General features: G+C 37.0%; 1 protein-coding gene across 1 annotated transcript in view; it reads right to left on the minus strand.

The window, feature by feature from the left end:
• Positions 1-22,941, minus strand: part of LOC127842167 (carotenoid-cleaving dioxygenase, mitochondrial-like) — a 37,362-nt gene that overhangs the window by 9,086 nt on the left and 5,335 nt on the right. The window contains exons 3-10 of the mRNA XM_052371519.1: positions 22,486-22,621; positions 18,879-19,020; positions 18,426-18,564; positions 5,088-5,299; positions 4,550-4,661; positions 3,148-3,212; positions 2,119-2,211; positions 1,814-1,982 (exon numbers count right to left, since the gene is read on the minus strand). Of these exons, the coding sequence (XP_052227479.1) occupies positions 1,814-1,982; positions 2,119-2,211; positions 3,148-3,212; positions 4,550-4,661; positions 5,088-5,299; positions 18,426-18,564; positions 18,879-19,020; positions 22,486-22,621 (1,068 nt within the window). The remainder of the gene's footprint in view (positions 1-1,813; positions 1,983-2,118; positions 2,212-3,147; positions 3,213-4,549; positions 4,662-5,087; positions 5,300-18,425; positions 18,565-18,878; positions 19,021-22,485; positions 22,622-22,941) is intronic.

Raw genomic sequence — 22,941 nt, forward strand, 5'->3', positions numbered from 1 at the left:
CAACTTTGAGCTCTTTTAAGAAATTGTGGCTGGATAAGACAGAACATGTAAGCTGCCCTGTGGGAAAATAGGGCTTAAACAGATGCGTTAGTGTTGTCCAACATTAGCCGGTGCGCTCCGCGAAATGAAAACAATATCGCTGCTTAGAGAATTGTGTACATAAAACATACACTTGAGACACAAAAGGAACACAAAGGAATATAAAAATGAGCCGCGCTGTTGGTAAACATGGCTTAATGCATGAGCGTAAAATGTCGTCCCGGATTAGTCTTTGAAGATCGTAGAGGCTAATCAAGGACGAAACGTTCCGCTTGTATGAAGGTTTGAGTTTTAAAGGAAGTTTCTTCAAAACAAAAATCCAGCCGACAAGACGTAAGACACATACGTTGAGTCGCCCATTCTTATATTTTCTAGTGTGGGCAACATGTGTTTTATTTAGTCTTTTTCTGCGTTTAAATACTATTGTATCACTATTTGTAAATAACTTAATGCACTTGCTAGTATGTGTATCTAAATGTGCGATTCTTAACATAACAAATTATACTAATTTCCACTTTCGCCTTGATTTCATTGCTTTCACGCCCGCTTTAACAACGCATATGATCGATTTTGTTCAATACACCAACCACTCAGAGTATAGTGATGATATTTTATTTATAATTATTTCGTCATTAAATGTTAAGTGTTTTCTTATTAAGTCCTTTTATTTTGTTTATTACCTTAGAAAACATACCAATGTGGAATCGATAGGATAAACAACAGGAAAATGAGGAATGGCTGGTATAAACAATACAACAAATGCGGAAAGGATGGGATAAACAACAGAACAATGCAAACATGCGGAAAGGATGGGATAAACAACAACAAATTTCGGAATGGATGGGATAAATAACAGAAACATGCAAAAAGGATGGGATAAACAACAGAAAATGCGGAATGGATTGTATAAACAACAGAAATATGCGGAATGGATGGGATAAACAACAGAAAAATGCGGAATGGATTGAGAAATAACAGAGCAATGCTAAATGGATCGGTTAAACAACAGAAAAATGCGGAATGGATGGGATAAACAACATAAAAATGCTCAAAGGATGGGATAAACAACAGAAAAATGCAAAAAGAATGGGATAAACAACAGAAAATGCGGAATGGATGGGATAAATTGCTTACGAGGTAAATGCCGAAAACAGATAAGTGTATTTCCTAAGCACGAACGCCTGAAACACTCGGTTCGTTATTTATTTTATTTAAGCTTCGCTAAATATATTTCTCTGCATTTAACACTAGCTTAGTGTTCTCTGCTCTATAAATGCAACTCTGTAGATCCATGTTTAAAAAAACCCACTATTCGGTCTTGTAAAACATATGTTGATTACTGACAGTCTTCTGACGGTATCGGCCTTGTCGTGGTCCTCGAAATGTGTCTTCAAATGTACTGCCTGCTGGCGCGGCAACATAGACTTTACAGTTTCATAGAGTACTATCAGTTATTTAAATTTGGTAATTTACTGTTTCTTACAGTGAAAAATAACGTTTTTTCTCGAAATTATCTGGCTCCAAACTTAAGACAACAGTGTGAAAGCAAAAACAACAATTTGTTGGTTTAGGTTCAATATTGATTTCCTATTAAATCTTTAGCTTAAAAAATAAATGTATTCACTCGCTCTATAATATATCTTAAAACTCGTGAATTAAAATCGATACCCTACGAAACAAAAACCGTACGACAATGTAAGCAAAAACACATTAGCAATAAACATCAGGAAAAGTAATAATATACGTGTAAGATAAAAACAAAATACTTCTTTACCAACATCACAGATGGTCTCCGCTTTACAGTACACTTTACCGTCTTTGAGAGATACGTGAAACGGTACAGAAGAAGAGGATTCGTCGTTTTTTGGCTGTGAAAAAAAAACAACACAGAGCGCTGAGAAGTGATTTAGGTGCTCTACAATGAAATAACGCATGCGCACAATGTGATATTATACTCATTACCGATATTTCAAAGTTTACAGTATGGTGGTATTTATTATCGTTACAAACCTGAACTCAAAATTATTGTTCAAAGGGTAGGTAGATAACCATAATGTACACTCTACGTATCCGTTATACCTGTCCGCTCAAATTGATCGGAAAAACTAATCTTTTAAGTACGGAGTTATCGATCTTCTTAAACGTTTCTTCCACTTTCTCCGAACTAAGATTCTGTAACAAAAATACCAGTAACTGAACAATACCAACATTTGAGTTTTGTATGTTTCCTCGTGATCATATAATTATTACTATTTACAAAGCACGTATAATTATGTTTCCGGAAATTGTGAATTAAAACAAAAGTTAGAACTACTTATTTAAAGTTAAGAATAAAATGAATCAGTAGCCACCTTAACCCTAATGCAATAATCATCATAGAGATTTGCATTAAAATACAATTGTATCATATATATATATATCGGCTCAGATTGTTTAATAAAACGGAATAGACATAACATGTGTACTGTACAAATACCTTATAAGTATTGTTTTGAACCGATTCGAAATCAAGTATTCCAAGTTTACAACAAGAGGTAATCTGCGCCAGACCAAAGTCATATAAAAAACACAACGGAAATATTTGCATGCTGTTATATTTCTTTAAATCAGCTTCAAAATTTAATCAAGAAATGTGTTTGTCAGAAACACAATGCCCCCTATTGCGCCGCTTTGAAGCCATAAATTTGACATTTGACCTTGAAGGATGACCTTGACCTTTCACCACTCAAAACGTGCAGCTCCATGAGATACACATGCATGCCAAATATCAAGTTGCTATCTTCAATATTTAACAAAGATTTAAAGTTTTAGAAATTAAAAATACAATGATATCTGATCTTTGGCCTTGAAGGATGACCTTGACCTTGACTTTTCACCACTCAAAATGTGCAGCTCCGTGAGATACACATGCATGCCAAATATGAAGTTGCTATCTTCAATAATGCAAAAGTTATCAAACTTTAACCAAGGTTAATGTTTTGGGACACACAAAATGAATGAATGACAGACAGACAGGCAAAAAACAATATGCCCCCAAGCTTTCGATCCGGTGGCATAAAAAGATTGTTTTAGTCTCTCATATAATACTAAAATACCAGGCAAAGGCACCTTTAGATAAAACGCATCGATAATCCCGGCGTCTTTGTGCCACACCAAATCCATCACAATGTTACCTACAGGGTAAAACAGCGTTAAAACAATCACATGGTTGGCGTTAATATAGATAAAATTTGAATTCAAATTATACGTATTCATTTTAGCTCGATTAAATCGAAAGCTGTTGATTATTGAAACGCTCTCGAGTGCGTTTCCAGGGTAGATTGGATATACTTATGTATTTCTTAACTACCAGGAACTCAAAGGTTCTAGATGAGAAGTATGCAAAGAAAATACGTAGTTAGAAGATGAGTTCGGTGGAAGACAATGTTTTGTTTCACCTTTTTTTCATCGATATTTTCACGAGTGACGGTGCCTTATGAGTGCTTTCAATGACAACTTTAATTCGTTCTTAAAAGAGATGGATACGTTACAATATTGTGATAATGACATTAATGATTTTTTTTAATTTTTACATGCACATGTCATTACACACAATAATAATTAAAGTATTGTTTTCACAGCACAATTCATCACTTAAGCTCTGAAAAAAGGTAAATAAGATTGGACAATAGTATCAGCCAATAGAAGCATATATAGATTCTTTATAATTTTTAATAAAAAAACATACCGAATGGTTGAAAATATTGTCAAGCTTTAAATTGAATAATTATTTCATTTTATCAACAGAGGTAACTGCACAAGGTTTTAATTCTCAGGAAACAAAGCAAACTAACGCATATATAATTTTATACACCATTAGAGCTTTGATAACCCGCACCAAAACATTAAAAAAACGAAACCCAAGACACAGCTACACCCTTTGTAACATTCAATGCTTTTAAAGAAAAGTTGTCAAAACCGCATTGAATTGGTATTCAGTCATTGTCAGATAGAAAAAAAGGACAAACACACCTACTTATCCTCATCGTTATGAACTATATAACTTAACTCGGTGAATTTTCATCTGAGGCTACTTAGCTATGACAGAACAGAACAGAATATTTTTGACTTAAGCATGTGAAGCTCATCGTCGTTATAAAAATGCAAATAAAATAACAGCATGCATTGAAGTACACACAAAACACACATCATTTTAAAGAACAGTTAATCTAAATAAACAGGAAATAAACATATTTCGGGAACATATTTCGTGAGAATGTCACATGGATGAGGTTAATACATAGTGTTCACATAAGGAAATGCGCATAGTTTTACAATGTTAGCAATACTTACATAATTCTTACCTTATTTTCCTTGTAAAAATGTATTATTAATATTTTACACTTGATGTATGTGACATTGTCTCTTATTTTAAAGCGTTTAAATCTAAACATGGCTATCTTTATGACGTCAAGTACATGATGGCACCAATAGTAAATGACGGCATCAATGTGAAGGCTGTCATAAGTACCGTTTTCCTCATACGCGTTTGCAGTATGGAACGTAAGGAACCCATCAGCCTCGTAGACCATATGCTTGTTTAGTTGCTCTCCAGTCTGTTTGTGTATCATGCAAAATCGCGTCTAAAAGAGATAAGCAAATACGTTTAATATCCCGTCTTTGTTACCGCAATAATTTAATGAATGAATGAATGAATGGTTATGCGAATTAAAAATATACATGCAAGTAGCCGGTGATCACCTTTATCTCTAAATACCACGTCAAAGACTCTGTCTGTGCTGTTTCGAATATTTTAATGAACAAATACAAAGCCTGTCATCACCTTTATAACTTCAAAGCTTCTGTATGGGTTGGTCAGAGGACAAGAAAAAAAATACCCTTATGTATACTAAAAAGGATCCGCGGTACGGACCATATAATAAAAAGAACCCCGGAGTATGATTTGATGCCTTTAAGCAAATAATTTAAACGGTCCGTTATACGCTCAAAGGTTACATTTTTTGTTACGCCTGAGCAAACAACGTCCGATAGAGCCTTCCTGCCCTTACCTTCATATCTGGGTGAAATTTCAAGGCATCTGCCGCCGAATATCCTAGCGCAGCCGTTTTTATGTCCATTAGGAGTGGTTGTTGAATGATGATGATGTAGTTTTCCGTCATGCCGAAGCTGTGGAAGTAATGAACGTGGGTCCAATATGAGGAAGGTACGAGCGCAACGACGTTTTGTGTCGCATCGAGCTTCGATCCAACAGCTTGTAGATCTGTATGAAATTATATAGTTTATGTGTATGGTCAATTTATAAGTGATTTAGCATTTTGAAAACTACACATCACGGCTTGAATTATAAACACTATAAACATAAATGAATGAATATAAATAAATAATGTCAATAGCGATAAAAACAGTAGGAGACAGGCAGCAAATTCGTTGAATTGATATCCCCCGCCAAAGAAAGTTCGTGTGTGGATGGGTGCAAATCCCTTTGTATTTGGTATAATCCTATTCAAAGCGCTGAAGGCAATGAAGTTGTTCGCTATTGCATAATCTTAGACGCATTTTAAATCTCAAGTTTGAAATGAACACAACCCATTCATATTTATAAAGAGTGTTTCTTAACGAACATGTCGAGATGTATGTGCACTGTTTATTATCCTATTTATGTTATAGAGATAACTTAGACAAAATAACAACAACATGTCCCTTTTTGACGTTCTGAAAGCATAGCCAATGTTATGAAAGTGGTATAATGAGAACCAGTAATATTCAATAAATTTTACAATCAGATCATTGATGAAAATAAATAAAAAAATAAATCTCCGAGCAATATTTTTACTCAAGAATTAAGTAGTCATAAAAACAGACCCTGTTTTGTTGTTGATGCATTACTTTTTACCCTAGCAATTTACACGATGTCAACCAGTCTCTGACCTTAACATTGGTATAGAACCCTAATGCGCTTTTTCGGCATAGCTGTTTTACCCAACTTTTCATCCATCTTAAATGGTCTATGCATAACGCCAGCAGACACGATTGAATACATTCGAATATTTCATAGGCTTATTCGAGAGAAATCCCCTGAACTTTAACTTCATCACTGTGTCTGTGCAGACCGTCGAGGATGTAACACTGTTCAGTGTAAGGAAATCCGGACTACTCACTGCATGTTCAAGCGACGCATAGACACAAATTGTGACCCAGTTACAATTACGCGCAAAAATCCATCTAACATAATGTCATGGTCTGTACTCGGTCACTAAATCGTAAGGTGACGATCTAATTAAATATCGAAACACACAGCTTTGCTTTCAAAATGAGAAAGTAAACGCCACCAAAATAATATAGTGTCACGATAAGAGGAAACTCGTTTAATTATCTAACCAATACTCGGTCAGCAACTCTGGAAATCGTTCCTAAACGCCTGAATAGGCTACCCTTATTTGCCAGTTTGCTATATTTTGAATCCATTTTGATATCTAAATGCATTGTGCTAAAACGAGCCATTTACAATTCGAAATGATTTTTTTTATACCCGCGTCATGCGATCATGGGTCTTATGCCATATGCGCCCATCATATCTATAGCCCACCCAGTCTGCGCATCTCTCAGTCTGAACAGGAGATACATAATGAGACCATAAAACCTCGAGTGGTTTTAAAGCGGACAGCATCGCCCCTGACCATACTGCGCAAATGCACAGGATGGGCTTGAGCTACACTTGCCGAAACGCCATAATACCCATTTCCGCATGACACGGCTATAAAAGTGAAAGTTGAATGTATGGAAAGAAAACAGCGTGTTAATCAAGTATAAACATACGATATATTTCGATGGTGAAGAAATAAAATCATAATACGCCATGTGAGGACGCATATGATGTAAACTCCCGTAGTATAATTTTAATCTACTAACACTAATGTGTAGTTCGACTATAATAGCACACATTTCATGCGGTGGAAAATGCGACGAACAAGTGACAAAATACACAATAGTTAAAAGATTGTTATTAATTTAATTGTTTAGAAACGTAAATTTCAAACTTTATTTCAAAGTCAGCATTTTAGCACGATATATTGAAAAAGTATATATTTCTTGTATTAATTAGTTGTTTTTATATTCGGTGTTAGCGATTACAAAGCATTTTTGTCGTTGTCGTTATTATACATGTAGTTATTGGTGAACTCATGTTCAATTTGTTACAGGATAAGAATACAGGAGAGATCGCCGCTACCTGTTGAGACCAAAAGAACGTTTCCCACACATATCACATTTAACCTCGCTGTACTAGCAAGCACTATCAACGAGGTTACGCAACAGACGCGTGTTAGTGTATTGGACTCTCGATATCCCACTATACTTGTTGAAAATCAGTAATATAATTTTCCCGTATGTATTAATAGCCTCAGGCTATGAATCTCCAGTGCTGCGCAGTAATACCACGTGACTGAGACACAGCAAATAGTGGACTATTTCAATAATTCATAAACATTCTCTTCCGTGACACGTGTAATTCAAACATTGTTTGTAGATTCTTCTCTATAAACACTCCGTTAAAAATATTCCATTTAACACGATATTCACATTATGTTACCATTTGTTAATGAATGTTGTTAAAGAACTCAATTCTCAAAGATAAATTATACAACTAATTCTCGGCGCGGATGCGGCAGTTGCGGCAGTAATCAGGTTTTTCGTAGCTTAGAAAACTGGCTTAAAACGCGTGGTATGAACCTTAGCTGTTCGATTAGAGTAATCGTTTTTCGTGGTGAGCGTTAGCTCACAACTAATGTAGAGACGCAGTTTTGCAAGTCAGTTTGTTTTAGCTACGCTAGGAACAATAACTGCAAGTTAGTCTGCTGTTAACTGCGCTAGGGACGATAACCACTGCCTGTTTATACTTCACTGGTACACTGCAGCAGACAGCCTGTATGCAAACAATAGGTTCAAGAGCTTGTGCGACGATATTGGCCAGTCTATTGCTTATAACGGCTTGTGCGACGACATTGGTCAGTTAATCATTGAAATCTGTACTTGTTGGCTGCTTTCAGGGAAAACGTGGCTTAATGCTGCATTTAAACACATTTTTTAAATAAAAGTAATTTTAATTATTAAATACTTACCTGCTATCTCATTGCTTCTCATTTCCAAGGGGAATTAACTCATCCGGAATTTTAACTGGGAATCCGCCACCTCAATACCGTAATACAGGTCAGGTTAAACATAGTGCAGTGCAACCTAGGCAAAATTCGGTAACCAACCCTCAATATTCTTTCAATATATTTACAAAAATATTAATCGAATAGCGGGGTGGGAGTTGGGACTTACCGATAGCAGGTAAGTATTTAATAATTCAAATGAATTTTATTTTAAAAAATTGTTTTAATGTCATAAATACTGACCTGCTATCTCATTTCTGATTTTGCAGCTGCGGTGTGAAGGTTCGTATATATTTTCCCATCACAGTGGAACCCATAAACAGGGTTATCAGCTAATGGTAGCAAAACCCTAAACAAGAGTTATCAAATAATCTTCGTTAACACGGTATTAATTATGACTTCTCGGACAAAGTAATATGTCTATGTCGTAAAGAAGACACTACCGTTAGTGAAACCACAACACGACCGAACATATACAAAATGTATTGTTGGAACTTCAGAAAACGAAGATAACACGAGCTGTCACCATAGGATGACTTATGCCCCCCTATAAACGCTTAATAGAAGTTGTGAGCTTTTTTCGAAACCTAAACGCAGATTTAGAAACCTAAACGCGGACCCTAACTTCAAGGTAAAGGTCACAGGGGTCAAACTTTTTGTGCGTATGGAAAGGACTTGTCCATATACACATGCATACCAAATATGAAGGTTATATCTCAAGGGATTTAGAAGTTATGAGCATTTTTCGAAACCTAAACGCAGATTTCGAAACCTAAACGCGGACCCTAACTTCAAGGTCAAGGTCACAAGGGTCTAAATTTTTGTGCGAATGGAAAGGCCTTGTCCATATACACATGCATTCCAAATATGAAGGTTATATCTCAAGGGACATATAAGTTATGAGCATTTTTCGAAACCTAAACGCAGATTTCGAAACCTAAACGCAGACCCAAGTTCAAGGTCAAGGTCACAGGGGTAAATTTTTGTGTGCATATGGAAAGGCCTTGTCCATATACACATGCATACCAAATATGAAGGTTATATCTCAAGGGACATAGTAGTTATGAGCATTATTCGAAACCTGAACGCAAAGTGTGACGGAAAGACGGACAGACAGACAGACGGACAGACAGACGGACAGACAGACGGAAAGACAGACGGACAGACGGACAGTCCGATCACTATATTCCCCCTTTTCTTCGAAAGGCGGCATAAAAAGATGACAAAGGTGGTCGTATTCCTCCAGAAAACAGCATAGAGCAGGTCAAAAAGTGGGATGTGATTAATATATGCCCACAAAACAGTCAGAGCTCTTAATTCATGCGGTTAGATCCTAAAAAGGAATGAATCCTAAGATAGAGATAAGAGTAACTTTCCTAAGTCGAGGTCAAACCCCGAGAAAAAGAAGCCGCAGACATATCTCTCCCCGTTTTTTGAGAAATGAAGAGTGTCTTTTGAGAACCTCGAATGGGCTAACACTGCTGAGATAGAACTTCAAAGCCCTGATTGGCCATAGAAGTTTATCCTCATCTTCATGACTACCAGTTTAAGAAAAACTTGGAAACTTGAAGGTTTTTAGAAGCCATATAGAGGACTTGATATTGAGCAAGGAACCCTTGCTGACACAACAAAGTGAAGACGACATTAGATCCAACTGGAATTGGTCGTATTCAACAGAAAAAAACATGGATTTCACTTCTCCGTATGGTAAAAGCCATAATAAGATGGAAAACCGTCTTAAAATTATATTGGAACTGTTAATAAGCCTGATGAAAAAGGTTCATAGGAAGCTCATTAAGCATCCCAATACATGTAACACAAGCCAAAACCGCTTAAGAAGGTAAATGAACGAAAAACATAGTGTTGACGTTCCATAGCTTGGATCAGTTCCAAAATAGGTAAGACAGCACAGAGTTGTGATGACTTACACAAAACAAGGTATACGAAAGCATAATCTATATCCTTTGATAAAGAAAATAACAAATTTCTTATCATCAAGAAAAGAAAAAGATGAGATGAGAAAAACCTCTATGTATCTAGTAGTGTGATTAAGGTAATAACTATGTTCTCGAATACCCAGTCAAAAAAGAATTTCCATAGAACCTTTATACAGTTCTTATGGCATTATCCTTGCACAAGTAACAAGGATTGAAACTCTAACAGAAAAACGTTTTTCTGTAGAGATAACTGAATAATGGCCAGACATGTAGTGGCACATGTTTGGATCAGTAAAAATATGTCTCTCTGAGATATGATATTTGACCTGTGAAGAAGTTTCCTGAAAATAATTGTACAGGAGACTTAAAAAGGTCGTAGAACCATAATCCCATGGTTCATTAAGTAGATTCCATGAAATTATTGCAAAAACTCGGTTATTCCAAAAACGCACCAAGAAGGCAAGATATTTCCAGTTTATGTCAAGTGGACGAATGTATAAAAATCGCACACCCTGCTGGATCGATTTCTGTGAACTGCATTATTGACGTTGTTCAGCATACCGGTATATACTGCTATCTACGATCGCATAACCCTCATTACTAGCGTTAGATGATAAACAACGTTCTTCGATATACTTTGCATCAATATTTGTACGCCATTTATTTGAAACCAACGGAAAAATAATTCGACAGAAAGAACTGCACGACAAAACGTCCTGCAGGGCGTTGAGACGACCTGGTATGAGTAAGACGATAGAGAAAATTTGATGTTTGTTTGTTTGTTTGCTTGTTTTATTTGTGCATACCTGTCAAGCAATTTACAATTCAAAGCAATCAAGGCAATAAATAACGTATTGATTGCATTATTATCATATTCAGAAACATGCATTACATGAATGGTACCATTTATCACAGATCCAAATAAGATTACGACATGATGTATACACAGGATAACCCGTAAAGCTTAGACATGTAAACATGAAAAAGCTTATTTCCAACGGGGCCCCTGGATTTAGTCGAACAGATCTTATAAGTGACTATAAATATATTGTTTTTTTTAGTTCTTAATATAGAATCGACATGATCCTACCCATTATTTCTTCTACAAATGAGGTGAATCTTTCAAAAGTTGACATGATAATACACTGACACAAATAAATAACATAAAAAATAATGAATTACATAAAATAAAACAAATCTAAAAGTAAAAATACATGGAATTCTCGTCTACCTTCATATCATTTAATAGATGTGTCTTAACAAGTTTCTTAAAAGTAAATTTCGATTCGATGGACTTTATATTATCGGGTAATGCATTCCAATCCGTAATACCATTGTAGTAAAATGAAGAACTAGTAAAGCCATCAACTTGAGGTACATAAAAATTAAATCGGGATCTATTCCCATACTGATGGACATCTGTACATTTGACAAAATTGTCTTTCATATAGCTTGGACATTTATTGTAGAAAATCTTATGGATGTGGTTAAGCCGAAGTTGCTTGCATCTTTGCTCAACGTTCAATAAACCAAGATCTTCAAAATGCGATACAACAAGTGATGTCCTACAATGGGAATTGTTAAAAAAACGAACCATTTTATTTTGGACTATTTGTAACTTGTGCTTAAGCTGTTTCGTGAGTCCACAATACCACGAAGAGGATACATAATCTAAATGACATTGTATTAAAGAATTACATAAGCTTTTTCTAAGACTTTTATTTAAAAAATCACTTTGTCTATATAAAAATTTAAGTCTAGAGTTAACCTTCTTGACGATATTATTTACAATAGAAGTACCGGACAAATCAGCATCTAGAATAGAACCAAGATATTTTACATGCGTCTGAAATTTTATAACATGATCATTACATTGTATATGAAAATTGTCCACCTTGGTGAGTTTACGTTTAGAACCAAAAAGAATACATTCTGTTTTGCCTAGATGGAGGGATAGCTTATTGTCAATTAACCACTTACTACAGGACTCGAGCTCTTTGCCCAAAACTTGACTGATGGTACTTGGATCTTTATGTGAATACAAAATTGCACTGTCATCAGCATAGAGTATTTATTTACAGTTGGATGATATACTTGTTTTCATATCATTAACGTAGGTCAAGAACAAAAGAGGACCCAGTATACTCCCTTGGGGAACTCCACACACAACCGATTTGAAATCCGATTTAGCGGCATTAACATGTACTGACTGCGTCCTATCAGCTAGGTACGAGCGAAACCACTCCACAGACTCCACTCCCATCGCACGAAGCTTCCGACACAGAATGTCATGATCTACAGTGTCGAATGCCTTCTGTAGATCTAACATAATCATACCAGTAAACAAGCCATTAGAGGTTTGTCCACGTATATGATCAGACAGGTGAATAAAACAGGAGTCAGTGGAGTGATTCCCCCTGAATCCACTCTGATACTCATACAACAGACCGTTCTTCACTAAAAAGGATTCCAACTGGTTGTATACAGCTCTCTCTAATATTTTTGAAACAATGGACAAAATACTAACCGGTCTATAATTAGAAACCTCGGACTTATTGTCTTTCTTAAACAGTTGTTTTACCTTAGCACTTTTTAAATCAGTGGGAACTACATTGTTAACAATAGAGCTATTTATCAAAAATGTAACATGAGTTTTGATATAAGGAGCAGAATCTTTAAAAAATCTGGCCGGGATTTCGTCTAACCCAGTACTCTTAGAACAATTCAATTTGCTTAACTCTTTGTATACAAAATCTTCAGAAACTGTATGAAGTTTAAAAGAATTGTGAGCAGGATTTCTGTCTTTGTAAAACGATTTAAAAATGTTAGATGCTGTATTAAATAGATTTGGAGCAGTAGGAAGCTTATCAACTAGTACCGAAGCAACAGTTGTGAAAAAATAGTTAAAATGATTGGCTATTGTTTTAGCTTCAAAACATAGGTTGCCCTCTACATTTAAAACAACATTGGGTGAGGATTTACTATTATTGCTATGACCTAACGATTTTAAATGAGACCACAGACTTTTAGGATTGTGTTTGTTTTCTTCTAATTGATCACAAATATATTCTGCCTTTGCTTTCTTCACAGACCTTTGGACCTTATTTCTATATGAACAAAACTTTTGAAAAATTCCTTATTATTAGTTTTTTTAAATTTGTACATAAAATAGTCCCTAATTTTAATTAGTTCTAAAATATCGGAATCCATCCATGGCTCTGTTCTCTGCTTTAAACGAACTTCTTTGGTTGGAGCTACACTATTCAAAACTGTCAAAAATTTGTCTTTGAAAAATAACCAAGATTCTTGCAAAGAACTAATAAGTTCCTGATTTCCAGATACAAGGAGTAATAATATGATCACCTCCGTGTCTGTAAGTAAACCACGACCGATGTGTGTTAGTTGAAACCATCACAAAGGAGTCGTGAAAATGTTATGTAAATGAATTTTCACTTTTCAAGATGTAGATATGCAGGTGATATTCATTAGGATACCACATAATTGAGAAAATCAAGATACGTTGTTCTATGTGATCGTCCCTAACCTTCCCTGCTCACATCTGTATAAGATGTAAGGAAGGTTGTGGTTATGAACTATATTCTTGCCAAGATAATCATCTAGTCTAGACACCACTGGATAGTGGTAAATAATGACAAAAAGATGGAAATCTGTGTCATTGAATAATCCCGAGATTAAAACAATAACCTAAAAAATAAAGCTGAAACGGACATAAGGAAAGACGTCTCAGCAGAAAGATCGGTGACCGGACCGGTAAATACCGACCGGTGGCCGGAACCATTAGTCAAGGATGAGTGGGGAAAGAAATCACGGCAAGCCGAATTTTCCTACTCCCAACACACTTGAAAATTGGTAGAATAGGAAAGTGTTTAACACTTATACGTTTATGACCTATCTACAGTATATAGCCTCTTTCTTGAACCAATTAAAGGCGCCTTTAAAATCTTGGAGAACAAAGGTCGTGTAGTCATCGATGTAAGAAGTACGGAAATATTACAGTGGTACCTCCGGAATCGGAGGTGTGGTGGCAGAAAAAGGTGAAACCCCTAGGAGTAACCTTCAGGGGGTCCACCCTTGCCGGTGGAATGCTTGGACGTCTTCAAATCTGACTTCATTAATCCATTTACTTCAAGACCCCTAACCGGGACGAATTCCGAAAGGAATACGACCAGTTATAGGAAGACGGCCTGTTATGGCCAAAAGTGTAATAGAAGAAGAACTTTAAGATGAGGTCCCTCCAGATCCTTAGCATCAAAGATCTGAGTTAAATAACTTCCAAGCCATCTACAAGACTTTAGCTGCCATGCGGTCAATCTGAGGCAATCCTATGTATCAGAACTCTTGTTGATTCCAGTAGCTTGAAAATATGCACTGTTGTAGGAGCAATAGAAAAGCAGAAGTCGACACGAAAAGTCGTCTTGCTAATCCTGCTAGCGTCACGTATGTGCCCTAACTGTTCCGTGACACTGACTGCAAAGTCTGTAGCCGACAGGTAAAGGCGGTTAAACAATTCATCCTTTGGGTCTCGAACATAAATTAATAGAAATTAAATAGTAATGTTCGACCTCAATGCTAGACTCCGAGCCCGCTTCAGCCGATCTATCTGCAAGACCAGTAGTCTGCATGTAACCGGTTGAGATAGAAGTAGAAATAAAAGATATAGATATTTCATAATCTTCTAGTATTAATAGTTCACAACCAGAATGGACAGCTGGTCAGGAAAATCAACCATAGACCAAATCAGCGGAGATGATTTGGTAACCAACGGTCGCCAGTAGAACATCAGTATTGAAAAACACAAAATGTCATGTAGGTTGTTGAAACCATAAAATATTGTATTCAATACAATCATAGCCAGGGTATACAACTAGGTTCGAAAACTATCCTGTTGTGCTCAATGAAGGAGAGTCGTGTCCGATGTCTATCCTGTTGTGCTCAATGAAGTCCGATGCTGTGTACGTGAAGGTTGACGACGTTCTCGTTTCCTGCGCTGTCGAGATGTGGATCGGCTGCGATGAGACCGAGATCTTTTAGAATACCGTCTCCGTGAGTGACGACGTGATCGCTTACGAGCGCCGCGACGATGAAAACTGCTCGACGAAGAAGAGCGTGTCCGATGTCTACTCCTTGATGAAGACGATGAATTCGACGACGAATAGGAGGAAGAAGAATAATCCGATGATGAAGACCGAGTTCTGGTGACTGGTGTTATCGGTGGCAGGCCTAACTGATGACTGTTGACCGGTGACCGGACCGAATCGGTGACCGGACTGGACGGATGACAGGACCGGTGAACGGACCGGACCGGACCGGTGATCAATGACCGGACCGGCAGCCGGTGACCGGACCGGACCGGTGGCCGGTGACCCGACCGGACCGGCCGGTAAGACGTCGATCAATGCAGAGCCAAAGGTCCGTGATCAACGTCCCCGGTGACGTACCGGTCATATCATGACCAGTGTTGTCACCGGATAATGACCGTATGGCGGTTGCCAAACGGTCCGGCATTGTTCGATGTCCTTGACAAATGCCATCGTGCAAAGACCGGCTGACGGGTGTCGCCATGGTCTGATGTTAACCGACTGTCTAAGAGACTTAGCATAGTACGGTCGCCATCATGCCCGATACCCGGTGACTGATGCTGCAACTTGCCATCCATGGTCTGCTTAGTCACCGGGTATTTATCCACTCTTGTTTCTGCGACCATCATGCAGTCGATTACATGAAAAACAAGAACAAAACATATTCAACCATAAACTGGTCACAGACCAGGTTATCATACGGCACATAAAATCATTATTTAACCATAATTAAAATGATAATAGTACTGCCGTAGATCATACATTAAACAAAAGTTTAATTCAAGACAGATGGCAAATAAATTGACCATCCATTAGATTGTCATACGGAACGTTAAAATCATTATTGCACACAATGGCAAATGATAAACTATCTAGAAAGACACGCTTTGCACTTTCTTGCAATGTATTAGAAGAGCACGTTTTGCACGTGGTCGTTCGCGCCTGAAAACAAGCCAGCATGGTAGAAATAAACCATTGTTCGATAAAAGCAAGCTTGACTTACCTTTACAAATGAAACAAAAATCCATTAAATCCACATAAATTAATCCGATTAAGAAATAACAAGAGCTGTGTTCGTGAAACACAATGCCCTTACTGCACCGCTTTAAAAACATATATTTGACCTTTGACCTTGAAGGATGACCTTGACCTTGACATTTAACCTTTCAAAATGTGCAGCTCCATTAGATACGCATGTATGCCAAATATCTTCAATATTGCAAAATTTGACCTTTGACCTTGACCTTGAAGGATGACCTTGACCTTCACCTTTTACCACTTCAAGAGATGCACATGCATGCCAAATATCAAGTTGCTATATTCAATATTGAACAAGTTATGGCCAATGTAAAAGTTTTCGGACGGACAGACGCCATATATTTGACATTTGACATTGAAGAATGACCTTGACCTTCACCTTTCACCACTCAAAATGTTCAGCTTCATTAGATACACATGCATGCCAAATATCAAGTTGCAATCTTTAATATTAAAAAGTTGTGATAACTCTCTGATTATACTCCTGTAATTGACGTTTCGGCATAATGCCTTTATCAAAACATTGGAATAAACATTTGATAAAGGCATTATGCCGAAACGTCAATTAAAGGAGTATAATCAGAAAGTTATTATAATTTAATATCCCTTAGGATAATTCAACTGAGAAAACGTTATGGCCAAGTTTTCGGACGGACGGACAGACGCCATATATTTGACATTTGACCTTGAAAGATGACATTGACCTTCACCTTTCACCACTCAAAATGTGCAGCTCCGTTAGATGCACATGCATGCCAAATATCAAGTTGCTATCTTCAACATTGAAAAAGTTATGGCAAATGTTAAAGTTTTCGGACGGACGGACAGACGCCATATATTTGACATTTGACCTTGAAGAATGACCTTGACCTTCACCTTTCACCACTCAAAATGTGCAGCTCTCTGAGATGCACATGCATGCCAAGTATCAAGTTGCTATCTTCAATATGGAAAAAGTTTTGACCATTAAAGTTTTCGGACGGACGGACGGACGGACTGACTGACGGACAGTCCAACTGCTTTATGCCACCCTACCGGGGGCATAAAAAGATAAATAACACAATTTATCTATTCAAAACCCCAATCAACCAAGTGAAATAAATCGAAAAACAATTTTGAATTCAGAGCCGTAAAAGACGCGTATACACTTGGTCGATCCGGAAAGAATATTGAGGGTTGGTTACCGATTTTTGCATAGGTTGCATTGCACTATGTTTAACCTGGCCTGTATTATGGTATTGAGGTGGCGGATTCCCAGTTACAATTCCGAATGAGTTAATTCCCCTCGGAAAGGAGAAGCAATGAGATAGCAGGTCAGTATTTATGACATTAAAAGTCTGTCATGTGGGTAAAATTGTTGCTCAATAATTAAAAGAAAATAGATAAAGTATTAGATACACATAACACAACATGTACATGATTATAGGCTTGTTATTCTTAAGCAAGGCAACCAAAATTCTAAAGATGGTTGCCAGTGCAGCAACCAATTGTGAAAAAGAAGAGACATATTGTTGTTATTTTGTCTAAGTTATCTCTATAACATAAATATGAGGATAAACAGTGCACACACATCTCGACCCGTGCTTTAAGACACACTCTTTATAAATTGGAATGGTTTATGTTCATTTCAAACTTGCGATATAAAAAGCTATAACATAATTTTGAAAACTGAGTTGCGTCTTAGATTATGCAATAGCGAACAATTTCAGTGCCTTCAGTCTTTGATTATGCATCGCAGTTCTCCTGATTGCTATCTATAAACCCATGCAGTTTCATATTGAAATCCTGTAGCGTATCTGATTTATAGCCCTGCTATATAAGTCACACAACACAAAAACAACAAAGAGCAATAACTCTTCTTTAGAAAGTGAAGGGTTATTGTTCGTATGCATGGTACTTCTTCTCATTGATATCAATACACCCATGCAGTTTTATGTTGAAGTCTCGTATGGTATCTTATCTATAGCCCTTAAAAGTAACATCATACAAAAACAACAAAGGGCAATAACGCTTATTTAATAAAGTGTAGGGTTATGGTTCATGTCCATGGTCCTTCCCCTAATTTTTATCTATATACAAAGCCAATTCTATATCCATCCGCCTTTAGCGAGAAAAAGTATATACTTTGAATGGAGCACAAACATATGAAAGCAACCAACCTGCTTTTCTGGGCATGCGTGTCACTACAGTTGGTAACCCTTTCGTAAACACGTGACCGACGTTATACACAGTGCCATCTGTGTCGATGTGCGCATGAGCGGTTGCCAGGTCAACAGTTGTCAGCTCTTTAAGGTCAAGCTGCAACAATAAATATGCGTGTCGCTCTGTTAAAACGGGATTTAATGCATGTGCGTACAGGGTCGTCCTAGATTAGCTTGTGTAGTCGCCTTTGCATCATCACGGACGACACGATCCGCTTTTATTATTTTTTTCGTTAAAAGGAAGTCTCTTCTCAGCGAAAAGCATGATTATACGGAACAAGAAAACACTGCTTAGCCTTTGCAGACTGAACATGTATATTGGACACTTAAACACAAATGCATTATTAAGCCCATTTTTTTCCAAAACAAGGCTCAATTGAACGTAGTGATTCATCTGTGCGTCTTGCGTACCTTTTCAATTCGGTCCAGTGTTTCAGGATCAATCTGGTTCCAATATTTGGTTTCGGTTACGGCGAACAGCTTGTTGTTGAAAGGTATTATGTTCACAGACGTGTTGTCTGTCATATCTCTAGCCGAAAAATACGTGAGGAACCTATAGATGCAAAAGTAGATTTGAGTCGCGCTCTGCGAAAACGTGTCTTATTCATGTGCGTATAGCATCGTCCCAGAAAAGTCTGCGCAGTAATGGAATTTTGTGTTTAACGGAAAGTAATTCTATATTAAATTCGAGCCTAGGCGAAAAAGTGCCGTCCCTGATTAGCATATGCGGACTGTACAGTCTAATATGCGACGACACTTGAAGCACATGCATTAAGCCATTTTTCCCAGACATAATTACGTTTGTAGATGAATTTTATGTAAGAACTGTTAACGTGAGATGTATCTATGTATTGTAGAAAAATGTCACATTATACAAATGCATTGAAAGGAAATTATGTAGACTAGAAAAAAGAGAGAGCTGTCATTTGATGCGAAAAGAACATTTATACAGAAAAACGTAGACAACACAAGACACATGAAGACTCAATATATGTCAAACAGGACGGAAAACAGACTTTAAGAGTAAATAATATGTAGAAGAAAAGTCATTGGAGAGATTTACCTATACACAATTATCATATTTCATTATGGTGTTGTTCACAAACTGGAGCTTTAGGTACTGACGCATCCCATGCGCATATCCACCAGAAATACTCTCGCAACTGTTCGAACTGTGCGTGTATAACACAACGTATCTTAACTGGCATTCAATATCTTAACACCACACGGGCAGGTGTTTATCTCGATATTTTATTGAACGTTTACTCGGTTTTTGGCCTGGGCGTAGCCCCAAGGCCATAGTAATTATACAAAATTTCTGAGCCTATCCGAATTGGCTGACTGCCAAAATCCAAATTCCCAAAACTCCGATTTACCAATTAATTCATGCGCAATAAAAGTAGTTCATCGCAAATCTCAATTACCCGCCTTATAAATACAGAACATCACTATATAACATGAGAGTGTCATACAAAGTGAAAAAAAAATATATTATTGAAGAAAAATTTGCTAAGCATTTGCTACGACAGTTTTTATTGTTAACATATTCATGCAAGAATAAGTTCCTAACTTGACTGTCAAAGCCGAAATAATACGAGTGTTTACGGACATAGTTAGAATAAATTTTTTCTGAAACATTTTTTCAAGACCTTTTATTTGGTATTTATAAACATATTTTAAAATATTGTTATTTTATTTTGGGTTAACAAGAGATTTCACAAAAAATAAAATGAAAAAAAAAATATATATTCACGATCATTGTCGGAAATAGACGATGTAACCGGATATGATATTTCACTGGGCATATCGAGCGCGCAAATCGAGCGCGAAAAGTTCTACGTGAGATAAAGTACACAATCTGTACCTCGTTCTTCATCAGGGTAAGTGGATTTTGTTTTGTATACACATAACAAAGGAAGTATTAGTGTTTTCCTGATCTGTTAACTATGTAATAAAAATCTATATTAGGTTATTGAAAGTGATTTATTTAACGCCAACAAAACAGTTTTTGCGGCCATGTTGTTGTGGTTGTATATCTTCACCGCCTATGTAGATGAACCTCTACCAGATCTGTGGAGTTAAACATAAAGCATATCGCTCCCAACACCAGTATCGTGAAGTCCTCCACCGTCTATGAACACTGTAGTATATACATAAATATTGTCTTTTCATACAGTCTCTGAGCTTCTGCACTCAATCGCTAGGGTCAATCCGTATAAATTCGGACAAAGGGAGAAATTCGGACAATACTTCTTCCCAAGCACACTAAATCTAGCGCCAGGCCTTAAGCGCGTTCATCGCTTTGATTTTTTAAAGTGCGCTTACAAGACGACGTCTAGATAAAAACTAATTAAGAAAAAAAAATTATTACACAAAATTGTAAATCCACATTCTTGTCGAGAAAGGCCATTTCAGCGGACATATATTTATTAAACAATCTTAAGCTTATCATATCATAACATAATACTCGTTGACAGAGTATGTGACAAACAAATAATGCAGAAATAACCACAAGTTAATTTAAACAACAAAAAAACAAAAACAAATTTAATTTCACAAATACAGCGGGTAAAAAGCCATTATAAAGCGAACGCCTCTGCGCAATACAATCGTGTGCGGTCATTATATAACATTCCACAACAAGAGCACCGAATAACGGGGCCCACGCTCGGCTCCGAAAGCTTGTAAGATTATTTTGTTTATCGGTCACAGTGACCTTGACCTTTGACCTAGTGACCTTAAATGGGTGTGGCGTGTAGAACTAATTAAGGTGCATCTACAAATGAAGTTTCAAAGTTGTAGGTGGAAGCACTGTGATGTTAGAGGCAAAGTTAAGTTTGATATTAGAGGTCACAGTGACCTTGAACTCTGACCTAGTGACCCAAAAATGGGTGTGGCGTGTAAAACTCATCAAGGTACATGTACATATGACGTTTTAAAGTTGTAGATGGAAGCACTATTATGTTAGAGGTAAAGTTAAAGTTTTATATTAGAAGTCACAGTGACCTTGACCTTTGACCTAGTGTCCCAAAAATGGGAGTGGTGTGTAGAACTCATCAAGGCGCATGTACATATGAAGTTTCAAAGTTGTAGGTGGAAGCGCTGTGATGTTAGAGGCAAAGTAAATTTTTTATATTAGAGGTCACAGTGACCTTGACCTTTGATCTATCGACCCAAAAATGGGAGTGGCGTGTAGAACTCATCAAGGTGCATGTATATATGAAGTTTCAAAGTTGTAGGTGGAAGCACTGTGATGTTACAGGCAAAGATAAAGTTTTATATTAGATGTCACATTGAGCTTGACCTTTGAACTAGTGACACAAAAATGGGCGTGTCATGTAGAACTCATCTAGGTGCATGTACATATGACGTTTGAAGGTTGTAGGTGGAAGCACTATGATGTTAGGACAAAGTAAAAGTTTTATATTAGAGGTCACAGTGACCTTGACCTTTGACCTAGTGACCCAAAAATGGGTGTGGCGTGTAGAACTTATCAAGGTGCATGTACATTTGACGTTTCAAAGTTGTAGGTTGAAGCACTTCAATTTAAGAACCAATGTAAAGGTTTTAGCACGACGCCCGGACGGCGGACGGCGGACGACGAAGAGGCTATGACAATACCTCGGAGTTTTCTCCGAAAACAGCCTAGCTAAAAATGGCATATCAAACAGTCATAACACGTTGATAACAAGGGATACCAGAAGCTTAGGAGTATTTTAAAGAAATATTGTGATCAAACATTAGTAAAAGTGAAGTTACTGCGTATGTATACCTCTTGAATACTATGCGCCGCGTTTTGGGAAAACAGGGTTTACATGTACGAAATGTGTCGTCCCAGCTTACACTGTGCAGTCCACACAGGCCAATCTGAGACGATACTTTTCGCCTTAACTGGGTTTTCGCTAAGAAGAGACTTCCTTTTAACGAAAAAGTCCATACAAGCGGGATGTGTCGTCCCTGATTAGCCTCCGCGGACAATACACGCACATGAATCAATCGCCGTTTCCCAAGTGCATACCTCTTGAATATGTTTTTGCAAGGGTCTGGAATAGCTGCAGTACCGAATTCTCCAACCACTGGCGCCTTGGCAGTTGTTACCTTTTGATGAGTGTCGCTTTGAAGATATTTTCGCTGATATTTTACTTCATCTGGAGCTTGATAAATGTATAGGCAGGTAGTTTATTTACGTATGGATCTACATACGTGCAGTTAATGTATTTAATCTAAAAACTTGACCCGCTAAATGTGTTATATTTTATAAAACAAATTGAATGCTTGAAAAAGTTATAAGTGATCCGTATCAAGAAACGCACAATGTGGTTAACCATATTTAACGAGAAGTCTACGTTGTTTGTTTAAACAGCCGCTTTTGTTAAAAACAATTCGTATAAGTTATAAAGTAATTCAATGTTTATAAAAAAACATGTCTCATTGTAGGATAACACACATATTATTTTGTTTTAGTTTTTTTTTT

This window comes from Dreissena polymorpha, chromosome 8 (assembly GCF_020536995.1).
Source record: "Dreissena polymorpha isolate Duluth1 chromosome 8, UMN_Dpol_1.0, whole genome shotgun sequence".
In the NCBI taxonomy this organism is placed as follows: domain Eukaryota; kingdom Metazoa; phylum Mollusca; class Bivalvia; order Myida; family Dreissenidae; genus Dreissena; species Dreissena polymorpha.